This window comes from Pan troglodytes, chromosome 13, assembly GCF_028858775.2.
Source record: "Pan troglodytes isolate AG18354 chromosome 13, NHGRI_mPanTro3-v2.0_pri, whole genome shotgun sequence".
Classification (NCBI taxonomy): Eukaryota; Metazoa; Chordata; class Mammalia; order Primates; family Hominidae; genus Pan; species Pan troglodytes.
This window is the reverse complement of record NC_072411.2, coordinates 28,688,702-28,710,489: the sequence shown is the minus strand read 5'-3', so window position 1 is coordinate 28,710,489 and position 21,788 is coordinate 28,688,702. Positions and strand designations below refer to the sequence as shown.

General features: G+C 43.2%; 1 protein-coding gene across 15 annotated transcripts in view; it reads left to right on the top strand.

The window, feature by feature from the left end:
* SAP130 (Sin3A associated protein 130) overlaps positions 1-21,788 on the top strand; it is an 88,018-nt gene that overhangs the window by 4,555 nt on the left and 61,675 nt on the right. For all 15 annotated transcript variants that reach the window (XM_016949701.4, XM_024354789.3, XM_024354790.3 and 12 more), the window contains exons 3-7: positions 6,079-6,314; positions 7,449-7,607; positions 9,084-9,195; positions 10,790-10,914; positions 13,554-13,678. In XM_016949701.4, coding sequence (XP_016805190.1) covers positions 6,079-6,314; positions 7,449-7,607; positions 9,084-9,195; positions 10,790-10,914; positions 13,554-13,678 — 757 coding nt within the window. The remainder of the gene's footprint in view (positions 1-6,078; positions 6,315-7,448; positions 7,608-9,083; positions 9,196-10,789; positions 10,915-13,553; positions 13,679-21,788) is intronic.

Genomic DNA, 21,788 nt, shown 5'->3' with positions numbered 1-21,788 from the left:
ATATACTTACTTATTTGGCTAATTCCTTCTTTTTTCAAGTTTCAACTTAGATGTTATTTTCTCTAGAAGAAATTATTGTTATTCTCTAGAATAACAGAAGACTCTATCTTCCATAACAACTCAGGTAGATAATCTAGAAATTGAACCAGATATATATAGCCAATTGATTTTTGATAAAAGTTCCTAAGTAATTCAATAGGGAAATGATAGTCTTCTTTTTTTCTGAGACGGAGTCTCGCTCTGTCTCCCAGGCTGGAGTGCAGTAGCGTGATCTCGGCTCACTGCAGGCTCTGCCTCCCAGGTTCACACCATTCTGCCTCAGCCTCCTGAGTAGCTGGGACTATAGGCGCCCACCACCGTGCCCGGCTAATTTTTTGTATTTTTTAGTAGAGACGGTGTTTCACTGTGTTAGCCAGGATAGTCTCGATCTCCTGACCTCTTGATCTGCCCGCCTCGGCCTCCCAAAGTGCTGAGATTACAGGCATGAGCCACTGCACCTGATAGTCTTTTCAGTAAAATAGTGCTGGAAGATCATAACATCATTATGGGGGAATAAAGGCTGTGTGCAGTAGACTCATGCCTGTTATCCCAGCACCATGGGAGGCCAAGGCAGGTGGATCACTTTGAGCTCAGGAGTTTGAGATAAGCCTGGGCAACATGGCAAATCCCCGTTTCTACAGCAAATACAAAAATTAGCTGAGGCCAGGCTAATTGTACAGTGGCTCATGCCTGTAATCCTAGCACTTTGGGAGGCTGAGGTGGGCAGATCACCTGAGGCCAGGAGTTCGAGACCAGCTTGGCCAACATGGTGAAACCTGTCTCTACTAAAAATACAAAAATTAGCTGGGCGTGGTGGTGGGTGCTGGTAATCCCGGCTAATCGGGAGGCTGAGGCAGGACAATCACTTGAACTTGGGAGGCAGAGCTTGCAGTGAGCCAAGATAGCGCCACTGCACTTCAGCCTGGGCAACAAAGCAAGATTCCATCTCAAAAAAAAAAAAAAAATTAGCCAGGTGTGATGGCTCATGCCTATAGTCCCAGCTACTTGAGAGGCTGAGGTGGGAGGATCGCTTGAGCCTGGGAAGCGGAGGTTGCAGTGACCTGAGATCTTACCAATGCACCCCAGCCTGGGTGACGGAGTGAGATCTTGTCTCCGGGGAAAAAAAAAACAAGAACTTATAACTTAGTGGTAAAAAGACAAACAACCTGATTTTTTTTAAGATGGGAAAATATTTGAGTACAGAAGAGCTAGATAAGTGCCAAAGAATCACATGAGAAGATGCTCACCATTATTAATCCTCAGAGCAGTGCACATTAAAACCACTGTGAGAAACTACTGCACATCCAGTAGAAAGACTGAAATTACAAAGACTGACAATACCAATGTTGGAATGGTTGTAGCACAAATAGAACTCATACTTTATTGTTGGGAATGCAAAATGGCTAGCCACTTCAAGAAACAATTTGGCAATATCTTATAAAATTAAATATACACTTACCACACCACTGAGCAATCTCATTCCATAGGTATTTATCAAAGGTAAATGAAAATGTATGTTTATACAAGGACTTATATTCACATGTTCATAGAAACTGTATTCATAATAGCCAAAACAGGGTTCTCACCAAATGTGTATCAGATGGTGACTGGATAAGCAAATTGTTGTGTGTCCATCCGTGCAGTAGAATGCTACTTGGCAATAAAAAGGACCAGACTACCAATATACACAACATTATGGATAACCCTCAGTAACATTACACTAAGGAGAGAATCCAGATACATAGGACTACAGATGGTATGATTGTGTTATATGAAATTCCAGAAAAGACTATGCCATAGTGACAGAAAGCAGATCAGTGGTTTCTGGAGAATAGAGGTTGTGGGGAGGGAATTGACTGCAAAGGGGTGTGAATGAACTCACTGGAGTAACAGGAAATGATCTGTATCATGATTGTGTTATACTGCTGTATACTTTTGCGAACACTTATCTAATGTTACACAAAGAATTAGTGAATTTCATATGTAAATTGTACCTCAGTAAAGCTAATTGATTAAAATGGACAAAAGATAAACATGCACTTCACTAAAGAAGATATATATGAATGGGCTGGGATCACATAAAAAGATGTTCAACATTACTAGTCATCATGGAAATGCTAATTAAAACTACAGTGAGACACACACTACAACCCACTAGAATGGCTGTATATCAAGCATGAGTAAGGAAGAGGAGCAGCTTGTATACTGCTAATGGGAACAGGCAATGCTACAATCACTTTGGAAATGACTTCGGCAAAGTTAAACATATACTTACCATTTGACCCAACCATTCTGCTCCTTGGTGTTACTGAGGATATTTGTAAAAAAATTATTGAACTTTTCTTGTAAACCAGTGGTGTTATTCTATGTAATTTATTCCCCAATAAAGAGGTTTTATAGATCAAAATTTTAAAAATTCTGAATGACCTGGGAGAAAAGTCAATATATAGTGAAAAAGAAAACGTATATCAGTCTTTTCTTTCCTCTCTGTTTTTTTTTTTGTTTTTTTTTTTTTGAGATGGAGTCTTGTTCTGTCACCCAGGCTGTAGTGCGTGGCGCGATCTCGACTCACTGCAACCTCCACCTCCCGGGTTCAAGCAATTCTGCTGCCTCAGCCTCCCAAGTAGCTGGGACTATAGGCGCCCGCCACCATGCCCAGCTAATTTTTGTATTTTTAGTAGAGACAGGGTTTCACCATATTGTCCAGGCTGGTCTCAAACTCCTGACCTTGTGATCCGCCCGCCTTGGCCTCCCAAAGTGCTGGGATTACAGGCTTGAGCCACCGCGCCCGGCCACATCAGTCTTTTCATCCAGCACTTGTACTTTTAGAAATTTTTTCCTGAAGAGATCACTGGACAAGATTGTTGATAAAAGCAAAAATTTGGAAATAACCTAAAAGCCCATCAATGATACAGTGATTTTAAAAGCTATAGTACATCTATACAATAGAATCCCATTTCACTTTTTTTTTGAGACAGAGTCTTGCTTCGTTGCCCAGGCTGGAGTGCAGTCTTGGCTCGCTGCAACCTCTGCCTCCTGGGTTCAAGTGATTCTTCCGCCTCAGCCTCCCGAGTAGGTGGGATTACAGGCAACCGCCATCATGCCCAGCTAATTTTTGTATTTTTGTGGAGACGGGGTTTCACCATGTTGGATGATGGTCTTGAACTCCTGACCTCAGGTGATCCACCTGCCTCAGCCTCCCATAGTGCTGGGATTATAGACATGAGCCACTGTGCCCGGCCCCATTTCACCTTTAAAAAATCATGCAGTATTCTCTACTCAGTAGTTCCAATCCTAGGTATATATTGAGTAGAAGTGGTACATATGTTCACCAAAAGACACGTACAAGAACATTACTAGCACTATTCAAAATAGGAAAAAAGTGAAAACTAAAGTGCCTCTTAAGAGTAAAATGGATAATTTGTACGTTACTCATGTGTCGTACTATATACAGCATTGAGAATGAAAGATCTACAGCTGTGTACACTAATGTGAATGAATCTCATACCTGTAAGTGAAAGAGGCAAAGCACAATAGGGTGTATTTGTTATAAGTCTGTTTACGTAAAGTTAAAAAACAGACAATACTAATCTATAGTGTTACAAGGTAGAAGATTGATTTCCTTCGGAGGATAGTGGCTAGAATAGGGCCAAACTAAGGGTCTCTCGGGGACCAATAATGTTTTCTATCTTGAGCTGGGTGCTATTTACTCAGGTTTATTCAGTTTGTGAAAGTCCATTGAGCTGCACAGCTAACATTTGTGCACTTATCTTTATGAAAATCATACTTCAAGAAAAAAAAGTCAAATGAATAAAAACCCAAAATTTAAAAGAAGCGAGAACTGTCACCAAAACTTTAAGTGTTGGTGCCTTTGTGGGGTAAGTTTGGGGGCAACATTACTTTGTTTATGGTACTCCAAATAATTTAAATTCTCTACATAAGTAAATATTATCTTTATGCTCAGAAAAAAATATTATTATTTTGGAAAAATTATAGACAAATATGAGTTAATATTTTCACAGGCTCTTCCTTTATTACATTAGTATTGTTCTCTGATTTTTTTCCACTTAATTTTTTTTTTTTTTTTTTTGACACAGAGTTTTGCTCTTGTCCCCCAGGCTGGAGTGCAGTGGCAGGATCTCCCAACCTCCGCCTCCCGGGCTCAAGCAATTCTCTGGCCTCAGCCTCCTGAGTATCTGGGATTACAGGTGTGCACCATCACACCTGGCTATTTTTTGTATTTTTAGTAGAGACAGGGTTTCACCATGTTGGACAGGCTGATCTCGAACTCCTGACCTCAAGTGATCTCCCCACCTTGGCATCCCAAAGTGCTGGGATTACAGGTGTGAACCACCACGCCCGGCCTCCACTGAGTTTTTAAATACTTAATTTTTAAATAGGCCAGGTGCAGTGGCTCACACCTGTAATCTCAGCACTTTGGGAGGCCAGAGGTGGGAGGAACACTCGATCCCAGGTATTCAAGACCAGACCAGGCAACATAGTGGAACTCTGTCTTCATAAAAAAATAAAAGAATTAGCCAGGCATGGTGGCGTGCACCTGTAGTCTTAGCTGCTTGGGCAGCTGAGGCAGAGGATCACTTGAGTCCAGGAGTTTGAAGCTGCAGTGAGCTGATATCCTGTCACTTCGTTACAGCCTGGGAGACAGAGTGAGACCTTGTCTCAAAAAAATATTTTTTTTAATTAAAAAAAATTTTTAAATAGATTGTCTTCTGGTAGACCAAAACACCAAAAGAAAAAGAGCATACATTGGAAAATATCTCTCCTATCTCTGTCCCTCAGTTTTGAAAAATTATATGTTCTTAAAGTTAGGAACCGTACTTAAAATATCTTTTTTTTTCTTTTTTTTGAGATGGAGCCTCACTCTTGTTACCCAGGTAGGAGTGCAGTGGCGCAATCTCAGCTCACTGCAGCCTCCCATCTCCTGGGTTCAAGTGATTCTCCTGCCTCATCTTCCCTAGTAGCTGAGATTATAGGTGTGTACCACCACGCCCGGCTAATTTTTTTGTATTTTTAGTAGAGACGGGGTTTCTCCACGTTGGTCAGGCTGGTCTGGAACTCCTGACCTCAAATGATCCACCTGCCTTGGCTTCCCAAAGTGCTAGGATTACAGGCGTGAGCTGCTGTGCTCAGCCCCCCACCACCTTGTTTTTTTTTTTTTTGAGACAAAGTCTCACTGTGTCATCCAAGCTGGAGTGCAGTGGCACAATCATGGCTTGGCTCACTGCAGCCTTGACCTCCCAGGGTTAAGTGATCCTCCTCCCTCTGCCTCCAATATAGCTGGGATTATGGGTGCGTGCCACCATGCCCATTTAATTTTAAAATTTTTTGCAGAGATGGAGTCTTATTGTGTTGCCAGGGCTGGTCTTGAACTCCTGGGTTCAAGGGATCTGTTTGCCTTGGCCTCTCAAAATGCTAGGATTGCAGGTGCGAGCCACTGCACCAGCCATACTTTTTTTTTGGAGACAGTCTTCCTCTCTCGCCCAGGCTAGAGTGCAGTGACGGAATCTTGGCTCACTGCAACCTCCGCCTTTTGGGCTCAGGTGATCCTCCCACCTTAGCCTCCCAAGTAGCTGGGATTACAAAAAAACGTGGCTTTCGGTTTTTGGGGTTTTTTTTTTTTGTATTTTTAGTAGAGATAGGGTTTTGCCATGTTGGCCAGCGTAAAATATCTTTTTAATGTCAGGCTTTTATAACTTTCTAAGAGGATGTTTTAAATGAAATTGTCTTACATCCTGTATTGTACTTTTAACTATTTCGGCTCATTTTAGATGATTTTCAGGTAGTTTGTTCATAAGGCTACAATATCCAGAATAAATTCTATATTCCACAGTTGTGGCTCTTTTGTCTGATGTCCATCAGGAGAATCCAGTGCCCATATTGACCTTGTTAAGAAAACATCACAAGGAAATGGCCACTTTGTCAATCCTGAGATTTAACTTCAGGTGCCACTCTTGTCTGTGCTGCTATCTTACACTGGGAGACTGTGACATACTGTCTCACTCTTAATGTCTTTACTAGTCAATGATGAATCTGGTCGAGATTCTGAAGTCAGTGCCAGGGAGCACATGAGTTCCAGCAGCTCCCTCCAGTCCCGGGAGGAGAAGCAAGAGCCTGTTGTGGTAAGGCCCTATCCACAGGTGCAGATGTTGTCGACACACCATGCTGTCGCATCAGCCACACCTGTTGCAGTGACAGCCCCGCCAGCACACCTGACGCCAGCAGTGCCACTTTCATTTTCGGAGGGACTTATGAAGGTAATGGAGAGGGTTAAAACTTCACACTGAACCAGAGCTCCAGACTGGCTAATGTTTGTAACAATTTGTATAAAATCTTAGGCTGTATCTTAGGATCACATTTCATTTTTTCTTTATGACATATGAGTTCAGCTCCTTTCTGTAACTCAGCCCTGATTTTCTGCAGTGCCTTGTCTTGTGCTACTGGGCAGTTGGCATCATAGGATCTTTGCTGTTATCCATTTTGATACTGATATTATTCAACTTATGGGCATGTTAAGTTAGATACAATCTTGAAGGGACCCTCTTTTTTTTTTTAAGCCAGTCAGATTTAGCAGTGGGGGCTTAATGACACTAATGTTTTGTTTCTGTTTTTATTTGAGACGGAGTCTTTCTCTGTCATCCAGGCTGGAGTGCAGTGGTGCGATCTTGGCTCACTGCAACTTCCACCTCCAAGGTTCAAGCAGTTCTGCAGCCTCGGCCTCCCAAGTAGCTGGTACTACAGGCGCACGTCACTACGCCTGGCTAATTTTTGTATTTTTAGTAGAGATGGGGTTTCACCATGTCGGCCAGGCTGGTCTCAAACTCCTGGCCTCAAGTGGTCTGCCCGCCTTAAGCTTCCCAGATGGCTGGGATTACAGGCGTGAGCCACTGTGCCCAGCTGACAGTAATGTTATAAGTTCAGATAACCCAGTACCATGGGACCAAGTGGAGTGGCACTCTTCTTTAAGGTTTGTTTTAATAACTGGTTAATTTGGGGGTTTCTGAGAATATTGCCTGTGTATTACCTTGGGGTTATGTTTCAGTTACTGGGAGTTTTGTTCAATCTACCCAAACTTGGGAGGCAGCATCATGTAGAAGAAAGGGTGTGGGCTGTGAGCCATACAGCTCTGGGCTTTATTCCCAGTTCTACTTCTTACTGTGTGTGTGGCTTTGAGCAAGTCAGTTAGCCTTGCTTTGTATATTTCTTTATCTGTGAAATAGAAATGCTAGTACTTCAGTGGAAACACTGTGATGATAATAGATAAAATGTATAAAGCTTATGGCATCTTTCCTGGCACTTTCCAGGTTCGATTTGTGCACTCTTAATTGTGGATTGAAACGCATCACCAGTATGAGGCCATTGATATGTTTTGTGTGGTTTTCTGTTTGCAGCCGCCTCCGAAGCCCACCATGCCTAGCCGTCCCATTGCTCCTGCTCCACCTTCTACCCTGTCACTTCCCCCCAAGGTTCCAGGGCAGGTTACCGTTACCATGGAGAGTAGCATCCCTCAAGCTTCAGCCATTCCTGTGGCAACAATCAGTGGACAACAGGTTTTTCTTCCTTTTAATTTGCTGATTTTTGAACGGAAATGCCAAACTGTTGATCATGATTTATTGAATGCTAGCAGTACATTAGTCACGGTAATAAAAAAAAGATTAAACAGTCACTGATACCTGCAAGTGAAGATAGTAGGTTTGAGAGAGAAGGATAACTGTAAAGGGAGTAGAAGCCAGTGTCCATAGTGGTCGTTTAGCCAGAATTTATTGAGCAGCTACTAGATGCTCGATTCGACCCTAGTGTGATATATAAATCTAGATAAAACAGTCCGTGTCCTTGAGGAGTCCGGAGTCCGGTTCGTGTTTGGTTTTAGCGTCAAGAACTGCCTTCCAGGGGTAGGCAGTGCTGCTCTGTGGTTTCTCTGAGGAGAGCAGATGTGCATCTCTTGGGATAGGTTACCTCAAGCAGCTCTCTAGTTCCAAACTTTTTTTTTTTTTTTTTGAGACAGAATCTCACGGTGTCACCCAAGCTGGAGTGTAGTGGTGCAGTCTTGGCTCACTGCAACCTCCACGTCCCGTGTTCAAGCGATTCTCTTGCCTCAGCCTCCCGAGTAGCTAGGATTACAAGCATGCACCACCACGCCCAGCTAATTTTTTTATTTTAATAGAGATGGGGTTTCACCATGTTGGCCAGGCTGGTCTCCAACTCCTGACCTCAAATGATCTGCCCGCCTCGGCCTCCCAAAGTGCTGGGATTACAGGCATGAGCCACCGCACCCAGCCTTAGTTGCGAACATTTATTCTGAAGTCTTCTGTTTTAAGGTTTTTTTGTGAAATTTCGCAATCCTACTCTGCTGTGTACCTGATTAATTAAATATTTTACATTTTTTACCTGGGGAAAAAAACTAAATCTAAAGACTTGCCCTTCACATTTTCAAGAAAAATTTACATCCCAAAGAGATGTACTGTGTTTTTTCCTTTTGTCATAGTGCTGAGTACTCTCAGAAGTACCAGAACCCTTAGCTGAGAAGCCCTGAACTCTGTGGTTTGGGAGAATGTAAGGGACATTTCAGGGTTGAGCTGAAGAACTGGTAGGGAGCACCTGTTGGATACCAACTGACATTTACTTAGAAACAAAAAAGCTTAAAGAACGGATGGATGCAGTGGTATGTAAAGGAAATAGTGAGAATGGGAAAAAAAATAAGCATTTGGCCAGAACAGGGAAAACAAGTGTGAAAGGTAATATCGCAGATGAGAGTTTCTAAACGTAGATATCGGAGTATATTATCTGTTATTATGTGGGCCTGCAGCAGTTGTGGGGTCCTCATACTTCTCACATGCCTGTTAGCACAGTTCATTGTACGGTATGGCATGTAAAAGTAGCTCAAGCTGAATGTCCTTAGCCATTTCCCTTGGGATACTCACTATCTAAAAGAAACAACCTGACCCACATTTGGAGGCAGGTGACTTCCTAGAGGCAATGGCTAAGAGCAAACATGTAAAAATAACGTTCTATCCTCTTTCTTTCAGGGCCATCCCAGTAACCTGCATCACATCATGACTACAAATGTGCAAATGTCTATCATCCGCAGCAATGCTCCTGGGCCCCCTCTTCACATTGGAGCTTCTCATTTACCTCGAGGTAACGACTTGCAAGTTTTGTTCAAACTCTCAAAATGCAGTAGTAGATATACATTTGGTAAAATACATAACATAGAATGTATCTAGAATCAGCTTGTTAAAGTTGCAGAACAACAGTCTGCAGAACCGTGAACCAAATAAACCTCTTTTATTTAAAAAGAAAAAAAGGCCAGGTGCTGCGGTTCATATCTATAAACCCAACACTTTGGGAGGCTGAGGTGGTAGGTTCACTTGAGTCCAGGAATTTGAGACCAGCCTGGGCAACATGGCGAAACCCTGTCTCTACAAAAATACAAAAAATTAGCCAGGTGTGGTGGCATGCATCTGTAGTCCCATCTACTCAGGAGGCTGAGATGGGAGGATGGCACTCAGGAGGCTGAGATGTGAGGATGGCACTCAGGAGGCTGAGATGGGAGGATGGCTTGAGCTCGGGAGGCAGAGGTTGAAATGAGTTGAGATTGTGCCGCTGCACTCCAGCCTGGGTGACAGAGCGAGAACCTGTCTCAAGAAAAAGAAAAAAAATTGCAAGACAGTAGAAATAAACTTAGAGCAATCCATGTTTTTAGCATGGTTTAATATGTGCTTATTATAGTTGTATTACAAGTGTGTATATTTATGCAATTAAAGTGTTCAATATGGTCTAAAATTGTCCTTTATATTGAGGAACTGCCCAAGCTTTGATAATCTCAACATGGTCTTTATTATTAGACTGCTTATCTGCAACATGGTCTTTATTTTTAATACATAAGTCACAAATATTAATACTGAATATTTTTAAAGTTCAATGATGATCTTTACTCAGTTTTTTAACTTATGTAACAATAAAATGATGATGATAATTATTTTTTGAGACGGGGCCTCACTGGGTTACCCAGGCTGGTCTCAGATTTCTGGGGCACAAGCGATCTTCCCACTTCAGCCTCCTGAGTGGCTGGGACTACAGGTGTGAGCCACCACATGGCTAAGATTAATTTATTTTTACCCTTAAGTTCTAATAGGTTGTGAGGTAATAAATGAGTTTTGACTAGAAATTTTTACCTTTTATTGGAGACTTTACAACAATTGGAGATTGTTGGCAAAATCAAGTTAGCAAACGCAAGACCAGGTTTGCTTGGTTATGGCATAACTCAGCAGTTCTCCAAATGTGGTTCACAGGCCCTTATGGGGGTCTGCAGGCTGAAAAGTGCAGGGTTAGGTTTAAGGTTAGGGTTCATAATGTGTCCCTTTCTCAATGTCGACATCTGCTCTAATGGAACGAAGACTGGAAGGCAAAGTGTCCGAGCCCTCATCAGTGCTGAGGCAGTGGCATCACACTGCTGTTCCCTGTGTGCTTTACCACTGTGCACACTTGCAGTTAACAGAAACAAAAAACAGCAGCTAGTTTCACTTAAGGTTGTCTGTGAAGAGGCAATATAAATTATTATTAAATCTCTTGAATACTCATTTTCTTTGTTTTCTCTGTGATGAAATGGGAAGTATACATACCATACTTCAGCTCGATATTGACATGCTATCTGAGTTTTGAGAAACATACTGATTATTTTCCCAGGGAATATAACTAGAATAAATATAATAAACACTTTTTTTTTTTTCAGGTGCAGCTGCTGCTGCTGTGATGTCCAGTTCTAAAGTAACCACAGTCCTGAGGCCGACCTCACAGCTGCCAAATGCTGCTACTGCTCAGCCAGCAGTACAGCACATCATTCACCAACCAATCCAGGCACGTCGGAGCCTGGGGTGCATTAAGGGCCTCATTGGAGTTATTCATTCTGCCAGGCACTAGGCACATCCTTGACCTCAGGGACTTTCCATCTAGTTGCCAAGACATAGGGAAGTTTAAAAGATGCACAGTGTCATGTGGCAAGCTGTAAGAATGCAGAGGAGAGATGGCGGGAAGCCTTCCTGTTGGAAAGGCTGTGCTGACGAGGAATCAGAGAAGTGAAGAGGAAGTGAAGGGGGAAATGAACAGTGGCAAGGAAGGGAGTGATGGTTGTAGACAGCAGTTAGTAAAGGCTAGCTAGGATTGAGAGATTTTAATTTGGATTGGGGGGATCTGTGGACTCCTAAAAGTTAGGTGTATATCTATGTATGTTCCAAGAACATGGTCCATGCCATTCAGCTTTTTCTTGAGGAAATCTGTGACCTCATTATTACTGAAGTATAATATATTTGCAGGAAATATAGTATCTATAAATTGGGTTCTCTAGGATATGGAGTATAAACTAGACTTTATATACAGTAGAGAGCCACTGCGTTTTTTTGTTTATTTGTTTTTGTTTTTTGAGACAGTCTCACTCTGTTGCCCAGGCTGAAGTGCAGTGGTGCGATCCCAGCTCACTGCAACCTCCGCTTCCTGGGTTCAAGCGATTCTCCTGCCTCAGCCTCCCAAGTACTTGGGACTACAGGTGTGCACCACCATGCCCGGCTAATTTTTATACTTTTAGTAGAGACAGGGTTTCACCCTGTTGGCCAGGCTGGTCTCGAACTCCTGACCTCAAGTGATCTGCCTGCCTCAGCCTCCTGAAGTGCTAGGATTACAGGCGTGAGCTACTGTGCCCGGCCAAAAATCATTTTTGTCTTTTTAACACAATGGCTCTGTGTATCATTAAAGTAATACTGTTGAAAGATGAGATTAGGCCAGGCGCAGTGGCTCACACCTGTAATTCCCAGCATTTTGGGAGGCCAAGGCGGGCGGATTGTCTGAGATCACGAGTTTGAAACCGCCTTGGGCAACATGGTGAAACCCTGTCCCTACTAAAATGCCAAAAAATTAGCTGGGCATGGTGGCGCGTGCCTGTAATCCCAGCTACCTGGGAGGCTGAGGTGGGAGAATCACTTGAGTCCGAGAGGCAGAGGTTGCAGTGAGCCAAGATCGTGCCACTGCACTCTAGCTGGGACGACAGAGTGAGACTCCATCTCACAAAAAATAAGAAAGATAAGATTAGTCTAGCTGAATCACACACAGGAGGTCTGTCCCCTTAAGCACTTTCAGGGGACAGACAGATGTATAAAACAACTGGGTTTAAGATAATAACGAAATCTTGATTATGACACTGGGTAGTATCTGTCTAGCCTACAGCTTTCAAGATAAATACTTTTCTGGCCAAGAAAACAGAGTCGGAGGAGTATTAGGCCTCTAGTAGTATATGTGATACATATGAAGGGTTAGAGGAAGACGAGAACCAAGACAAGGAGCTCCCGAGTGAGGAAGCTGGTGCTGTAGCCCTAGTGTGAGACATGCACCTGCACATGGTAGAAGCGGCAGGTAAAAGGGCTGCAGATGAAAAGCAAGGATGAGGAATGGGCAGAGCTCGGCCATTTAGATGCATGTTTCAGGGCTAAGAGCAAGGGAAGAATCAGAACTCAGGTGATTTGAAGAATAATGGTGGGTACGTGGATGAAGCCCAGTGTGGAGCTTATTTTTCAGAGGAAGATTTCACACGTAAGTGTGATAAGGGCACTCTCTCCATGTGAAAACATCCAGAAAGCATATGGGCACCCTGAACGATTACCTAGAAAAGAATACTGTTACCTTGAGTTGCCCTTGTACTCACTAACGTAGATGGCCTGAGAGCCAACAGCTCTATTCAGCAGCTGAGTAGGCCCTCTGTGGAAGTGCTGGGTTGGATGGCAGCGTAAAATGTCTACACCAGGACCAACAACAGACCTGTGGCAACTCTAGATTGAAGGGTGAGATCCCAGTGGTACCAATAGTAGGGCAGAATTTTGACTCCAATCACATTTGTACAGGAGGGACTCATGTACTGTTCAATCAAAATGGGATTTTTTTTTTTTTTTTCAAAACACTTGTCAGTGGTATCTTAATAAGGGATTTTTTTTTAAATAAGTCTGACTCTTAGTCTTTTTTTTTTTTAATTTCTATTTTTTCAAGACAGTTTCTCTCTTGTTGCTCAAGCTGGAGTGCAATGGTGCGGTCTTGGCTCACTGCAACCTCTGCCTCCCAGGTTCAAGCAATTCTCCTGCCTCAACCTCCTGAGTAGCTGGGATTACAGGCGGCGTGCCACCGCACCCGGCTAATTTTTTTTGTATTTTTAGTCAAGACAGGGTTTTACTGTGTTAGCCAGGCTGGTCTTTTAACTCCTGATCTCAGTTGATCTGCCCACCTCAGCCTCCCAAAGTGCTGGGAATTACAGGCGTGAGCCACCGCGCCCGGCCTGGCTCTTGGTCTTATAACAACCTATCTGAAAAGAGAATTCCTTAATTGGAATGGTGAGAATTTACTTTTACTTGGGCAGAAACATGCTTATCTGTAGGCTCAAGTTTCAAATTACACATTTAGTATTTGACTTCCTCTATTTTATTTTTGTTTTAAATGAACTGTTTTTTCTCTTTTGGTAGTCTCGGCCACCTGTGACCACCTCCAATGCCATCCCTCCTGCTGTGGTAGCAACTGTCTCAGCCACCAGAGCTCAGTCTCCAGTCATCACTACGACAGCGGCACATGCTACTGATTCAGCACTCAGGTATACACGGGGAGTATGAAGTTTGAATCTTCCTGCCATCCTCCTCCTTCACTCTTTTTTCTTTAGTTCCTTCATTTAAGTAAATATTTATTGAGTGGCTTTTTTTTTTATAATGAGCTATGTAGTGTTCTAAATCCTGGGGCTAAAGCTGTGAACAAAGAAATTCCTGCCCACACAGAGCTTCTGTTTTTACAGGCTGGAGACACGATAAATATGTAGCTTTTTAGATGGTGAAAAGTGCTTTGGAAAAAAATAAGGGTAAAAGGGATTGGGAGTGGCAGGGTGGGTGGTGCAGGGGACTTACAGTTTCATGTAATGTGGTCGGAGAGGGCTTTGTTGATAAGAATACATTTCAGTAGAAAATGAAAAGATACAATGAAGTGAGTGAGCTATATGGTTATCTGAGAGAAGAGTATTCTAGGCAGTGGGAACAGTAAGCGCAAAGGCTCTGAGACAGGATTGTGTTTGCCACTTATAAGGACCACCAGTGAGGCCAAGGTGGCAAGAGTTAGGTTTGGGGAGGTAGCAGGGTCTCCAGATCACATAGGCCCTTAGGAGCCACGCTAAGGACATGGACTCGGCTGGGGCATGATGGAAAGCCTTAGTGGAGTTTTTAGCAGAGCGATGGCAATGATCTGAAGTTTCAGTTGGTTCAGCCTGGTTGCTGGATAGAATAGGCTCTGGAGAGGCCAAGTTAGAAGCAGAGTTGGGTAGAAGGGTATAGCCAGCATGTAGGAGAGATGAAAATGGATGTAGAAAGACATGATTAGATTCTGGGTAGATTATTATTATTTTTTGGAGACAGGGTCTCACTCTGTCGCCCAGGCTGGAGTATAGTGGCACAATCATGGCTCACTGCAGCCTCAAACTCTCAGGCTCAAGTGATCCTCTTGCCTCAGCCTCCCAAGTAGCTGGAACTCCAGATGTGCACCACCATGCCTAACTAATTTTTTTATTTTCTTGTAGAGACAGGTTCTCACTTTGTTGCCCAGGTTGGTCGTGAACTCCTGGGCTCAAGTGATCCTCGCGTCGCCCTAAGTGCTGGGATTACAGGCATGAGCCAGCCACCACACCTGGCCCTGGGTAGATTTTGAAGGATAGAGTCAAGAAGATTTCTGAGGAATCACTGGGGCAGGCGGTGGGGGTGTGGGAGTGTGAAAGAAGGAGAGGAGTCAGGATTATTTGCCAGTGCTAGTTGGCCTGTATACCTAACAGGGTGGAGGACAGTGGGAGGTTTAGGAAAGGAGTTTTATACTTTGATTTTAGGCATTTTAAGATTGTGATGGCAAGATATAATGGCTCATGCATGTAATCTCAGCACTTTGGGAGGCTGAGGCAGGAGGATCACCAGAGTCCAGGAGTTTGAGACCAGCCTGGGCAACATAGGGAGACCCCATCTCTTTAAAAAATAAAAAAGTAGCCAGGCATGGTGGTGTGTACCTATGGTCCCAGCTACATGGGAAGCTGAGGTGGGAGGATGACTTGAGCCCTGGAGATTGAGTCTATAGTGAGCTATGATCGTGTCACTGCATTCCAGCTGGGGCAACAGAGCGAGACCCCATCTCCACCAAAAAAAAAAAACAAACAGGAAAAGGATTTAGGCTAGGTGCAGTGGCTCGTGCCTGTAACCCCAGTGCTTTTGGAGGCCAAGGTGGGAGAATCACTTGAGGCCAGGAATTCAAGACCAGCCCCAGCAACATACCAAGATCCCATTTCAACAAATTAAAAAAAAAAAAAAGGTAAGCGTGGTGGCATGTACCTATAGCCCTAGGTACTTGGAGACGGAGGTGGGAGGATCATGTGACCACAGGAGTTTGAGATTACTGTGAGCTATGATTGCGCCACTACTCTCTAGTCTGGGCAACAGAGCGAGATCCTGACTCTAAAAAAAAGAAGCAAGAAAGATTTGTAGAGCCATACAGGGATAAAGTGTGGTTGATGAGGGATGATCTTAAAGGCTTTTTGTGAGTGATACAATCAGGGATGACATTATGCTGTTTTTCCTCATGATCTCCAAGTCACATTACAGGGAGGTTAGGGAGGGCAGTTGATTCTTGCCATTGGTTATGTTGAGGGAAGGGAGCCTTTGGCAATAGCGCAGACAAGAAGGGATTCACTGAATCAAAGCAAGGATAGTAGGTGTGGAGAGAGGAATTGTTAGAAGCTGGCGGGGCACCACTAGGACCTGTCAGCTAAAAGCAGGGCAGAGTGGTGAGGAAGAAAGAGGAATCGGAGATGCCTCTTTGATTTCCTCCTTACTTGTCCGAGTAAATGAAAATCAAAACAAGGGAAGGAAAGCAGGTTTTAGAAAAGCTTGAGCTTTGGGATACTGAGTTTATCTGTGTAACAACCAAGTGGCTGTTGTCAGTATGTGGTTGAAGAGATGTCTGTGCTAGAGATAATGGGTTTAGGAGTGATCAGTGTGTGGGCCACAATGAAAGCCTTCAGGTGTCTATCCGGGGGTACTAGAGAGTGAGAAGAGGGCCTAGAACAGAACTCTGAAGAAAATTATGTTTAAATGAACAGCAATACCTGGAACTTATCTTAAGCCATTAGCTCTGTTATCTACTTGTGTGACATTAAGCAGGTTTTCAACTCCCCTGATCCTTTGTTCTCTCTTCAATAAAAGGGATACTTTACTTTGTGGCAGTTATTAATAAATATGTTGCCTGAGGTACAAAGAGACAGAACTACCCAACATAAAATAGACTACTTGTTGTTGCTCATTTTAACTTTATAAAAGTTAATGTATTCAGATGGTATGAGGAAATTCACAAGGTATAAATGGATATACAGTCATCTCTATCTATGGGGTCTTGGCTCCAGGAGCCCCTGCAGATGCTGAAATCCAAGGACGCTCAAGTTCCTTCATATAAAGTAGCATAGTATTTGCATATAACCTACGCACCTCCTCCCATGTACTCTAAATCATCTCCAGGTTACTTGGGAGTGCCTATTATGATGCCTGCACATCACTTCATTCATGTGGATTCCGTGTAGTACTTGGTGCTCAGCTAATTCAAGTTTTGCTTTTTGGAATTTGGGGAAATTGTTTTCCCCTTTGAATATTTTCAATCCATGCTTGGTTGAATCCATAGATGTGGCACCTATGAAACTGAGGGCCAACTGTATGAGGAAAACTAGGGGTAGGCTTTTTATTTTTAATCGTTTTGTCAAAGTATCTTCCATTGTGTTGATTGTTTTAATAAAACCTGGATATTGAATTTTGTTGAATGCATTTTTAGCATTCACTCATATAACACTAGCAATATACTACAAGTAGTGAATGAAACAGACAAAAACCCTAATCAGATGATTTTTCTCTTTATATCTACAATTACAATAAATTCCTAATGTCTAACTTTTTTTGAATTAAGATGGAACTTTTTCAACAGACCAATTTCCTTAGAAGAAATAGAAAAAAATTTTAAGCACTATCTCTCACAAAAGCACCAGATCCAGCTGGTTTCATAGAATTCTTTTTTGAGACAACGTCTTGCTCCGCCAGCCAGGTTGGAGAACAGTGGCTTGATCACGGCTCACTGCAGCCTCGACCTCCTAGGCCCAAGTGATCCTTCTACCTCAGCCTCCCAAAGCTGGGACTACGGGCACGTGCCACCATGCACCATGCCTGGCTAATTTTAAAATGTTTTGTAGAGACAGGGTCTCCCTATGTTGCCCAGGCTGGTGTCAAACTCCTGGGCTCAAGCGATCCATCTGCCTCAGCCTCCCAAAGTGCTGGGATTACAATTGTGAGCCACCACACCCAGCCTTGGTTTCATAGAATTCTACCAAACCTTCAAAGGGGCCAGATAAACCAGTGATAATGAAATTGGTTCAAGGTATAGAAAAAAAGGTAAAATTCCAGAAAAATGTAAGTCGTATCTTAATTTTTCTGCTAAATACATTCAGTCTGTCAGTTCTTTGACCCTTGTCTTTTCAGTCATTACTTGGTTGAATGAAATTTATTTTCTATCACTTTCTTCAAAAAGGGCAAAATTTAAAGCACCAATATTTTGAAAGTTTACATGCTGAGAATCATTTCCCATTTATACTTAGGCAATAGTTTGGCTGATTGAGTGTTTTATTGTTTCTATATTCTTTCCATGATTACTTGATGGGTAATTTTTCCCCTGTCTTCTAGATCTGGATGTTACTGGAGTCTGTTTTTTTTTTTTTAACCGCTTACAAAGGCCTTAGTCTTTTTGCCTCATTGCCTGATTCTTTTTCGTTGAATATCAGCAAATTTCATAGCATTTATTTTGTAATGACCATTATTTATGGTTTTGTTCTAAACATGGTGTGCCTTTTCAATCTGTAGCATAAAACTATTCATTGGCCAGGCATGGTGGCTCATGCCTCTAATCCCAGCACTCTGGGAGGCTGAGGCAGGCAGATCACTTGAGGTCAGGAGTTTGAGACCAGCCTGGCCAACATGGTGAAACCCTGTCTGTCAGCTGGGCATGGGGCCGGATGCCTGTAATCCCAGCTACTTGGGAAGCTGAGGCGGGAGAATCGCTTGAACCTGGGAGGCAGAGGTTGCAGTGAGCCAAGATCGCGCCACTGCACTCCAGCCTGGGCAACAGAGCGAGACACCATCTCAAAAAAAAAAAAAAAAGAAAAACTATATGAACAGTTTGTTTGTTTTTTTTCTTTTGAGACCTAGTCTTGCTCAGGTTGGAGTTCAGTGGCGCGGTCTCGGCTCACTGCAGTCTCCACCCTCCGGGTTCAGGCGATTCTCTTGCCTCAGCCTTCCGAGTAGCTGGGATTACAGACACCCACCACCACCCCTGGCTAATTTTTGTATTTTTAGTAGATGGGGGTTTGCCATGTTGGCCAGGCTGGTTTCGAACTCCTGACCTCAGGTGATTTGCCCACCTCAGCCTCCCAGAGTGTTGGGATTACAGGTGATTCCCAAGTGTTGAATCTTTTTGCACTCCTATGTAATTTTTTCAACTGTTCCCTTTAATGTTGCTTTCATACTCTTCTCCGTCCTTGACTGCATTTTCAGCATTGTCTCTCATGTTCCACTTCTAATTTTGCCTTCATTCTTGAAACTGCTGAGCAGTTGCCTTCTGTTTCTCTCTGGAGCTCTGCCCATATATTTTGTCTTCTTCTGTTGTTCTCTCATCATTTCCACTGAGTTCTTATGTCTTTGCTTTGTGTTTCCATTTCATAGAAGCAGTTACTTCATTAAGTTTTTAAATTCATGGTACAGTGTTCATCTGCGTAGTGAAAGCACTTCTGGTGTGTTTCGTTCCACCTTTTGTCTTTTAGCGTCTTTAAATAGATCCTGTTTTGGGTCCTTTCTGAGTATTCATCTTTGATTGGATTGGCTTTATTCTGGATCCCCTATTTGTAATTGGTTCTTATTGTAGCCTGGACTATATACTGGGTTTGGATAAATTTTCCAAATGACTCAGTGTCCTGTGTTTGAATTTTGTTGTCCATTACTTCACTCCTGTCAGTGCAGATAGACCACTTAAAATGGCAAAGCCTCTCTTCCCTAGGTCCCCCGCACACTGTTCCCCACAGACGGGGCTTATCTGTGTCTGTGTCTGATTCCTGGTTTAACCCTAGATCGTTTGCTTTCTAACCCTTGGAACTGGTCCAAATGCTCCTTCACTGCCAGCTTCATTTCCACTGTTACACAAAAGATTTTGGTTTTCTCTGTCAGTTTATGCTCCTTATTTTGGAGTATTATACTTCCTTACTGGATTTTATCCCCAGAATTATAGCCCCAGAAATTCTCTCTTCAGGCTGGGCAGGGTGGCTCATGTCTGTAATCGTACACTTTGGGAGGCTGAGGCAGGAGGATTGTCTGAGCCTAGGAGTTCAAGACCAGCCTGAGCAACATAGTGAGAATCTATCGCTTTAAAAAAAAGAAAAGAAAAGAAAAGAAAGCAATCCTCCCTTCACTGGCTCCTGAGTCCCTGTTTGGTTGTCCCTACCTTTGGCAGTTCTTCTGTCCTGTGGTTTGAGATTTCAGATGTCTCCTAATTTTGCGAAAGGAGGATACTGTATTTCTCTTTTTTGTTGTTTTCCTTACTATTTCCTTACTATTCTCTGAGAGGAGGAGAAAATACCACACTGGCAGTCTCTGCCTACAGTCCCCTTGTCCTCCAAATAAGCTAGTCATACAAGGACCCATCTGAACACTGGAGGATAATCACAAGTCCATTTATCATTTAACCCCTGTATTTTCTGTAGATGTCAGATCACTGAATTGGGGCTCTATCCTTGGAGTTGCCTTTCAGGCTGTTAACAACAACAACAAAAAAAAGCTGATCTGTGGGAGAACTACACAGTTGGGTATCCCTAAACCAAAATCCGTAATATGCCAAAATCTGAAACTGAGCACTGCCATGACACTCAAAGGAAATGTTCCTTGAAGCATTTCTGCTTTTTGGATTGGGGATGCTGAGTCTATAAGTATATAATTCCAAAATCTCAAACACTTCTCATCTCAAACGTTTTAGATAAGGGATACTCAACGTGTAATATGGTGATTAAGACAACAGATTAGGGAGCACTTTCTGAATGACCTTACTTACTCCCTCTGACTGTTTTTGGTACGTGTGGGTGAGTCACTATGGATCTGTCGATGTTAAATACTCAGACTGGATTTTTTTTGTTGTCGTTTGTTTTTGTTTTTGAGACAACGTCTCACTCTGTCACCCAGGCTGAATCACATCTTGACGCCCACCTGTAGTCCCAGGTACTCAGGAGGCTGAGGTGGGAGGAGACCTTGAACCCCAGAAGTCAAGGTTGCAGTGGGGCAGTCACAGCTCACTGCAGCCTTAACCTCTGGGCTTCAAGCTGTCCTCCCACCTCAGCCTCCTGAGTACCTGGGACCATAGGTGTATGCCAAGATGCCTGGTTAGTTGTTTTATTTTTCATAGAGACTGGGCCTTGCCATGTTGCTCAGGCTGGTCTCAAATTCCTGGGCTCAAGCAGTCCTCCTGCCTCAGCTCCCAAAGTGCTAGGGCTTACAGATGTGAGCCACTGCGCCCAGCCTCAAAATATTTTAATCAAAGTCTCTTTCTTTTGCTCCCAGTGCCCCAAATTGGGCTAGTGAGAACCCCTTTTTGCTGGCTCAAGTGTCTTTTTTTTTTTTTTTTTTTTGAGACCCTCTCATGTGTCGCCCAGGCTGGAGTGCAGTGGCACAGTCTCAGCTCACTGTAACCTCTGCCTCCTGGGCTCTCAAGCGATCCTCCCACTTCGGCCTCCCAAGTAGCTGAGACTACAGGTGTGTGGTGCCATGCCCAGCTAATTTTTATATTTTTAGTAGAGGTGGAATTTCGCCATGTTGCCTACGCCAGTCTTGAACTCCTGGACTCAAGCAATCTGCCTGCCTTGGCCTCCCAAAGTGCTGCTGGGATTACAAGCGTGAGCCACTGTACCAGGCCTGGCCCAAGTTTCCTTTTGATGCCTCCCATTAGCCTTTGAGTACTTTATTGTTTTTGATACACGATGTCTCATGCTTTCTCCTGTTGTTTTGTTTGTTTGTTTTTTGTTTTTTTTTTTTTAGTTTTCAAATAAGCCAATTCTCCTTGGTTCTTTTTAGTGGAGAGTAGTATTTATAACCCAAGTTCTGGGTGTTAGAAGTGTTCATTGTTTCTGGTGTGTCATTGCTTTTGGGCTCTTTCTGGGGACAGAGGTACTCAGTATAGTAAAGATAGTCATGTCTTCCTGCTGATATTTTCCTCTTTATTTATTTATTTATTTTTTTGAGACAGACTCTTGCTCTGTCACCCAGGCTAGAGTGCAGTGGTACAATCTTGGCTCACTGCAACCTCTGCCTCCCAGGTTCAAGCGATTCTCCTCCCTCAGCCTCTGGAGTAGTTGGGACTACAGGCATGTACCACCGCACCCGGTTAATTTTGTATTTTTAGTAGAGATGGGGTTTTACCATGTTGGCCAGGCTGGTCTCGAACTTGATCCACCTGCCTCAGCCTCCCAAAATGCTAGGATTACAGACATGAGCCACCACCTGTTTTAAAATCTTATGTTATTTTAAATCTTATGTTAATTAAAAAGTTTTGGCCGGGCACATTGGCTCATGCCTATAATCCCAGCACTTTGGGAGGCCAGGCGCGGGCGGATCAAG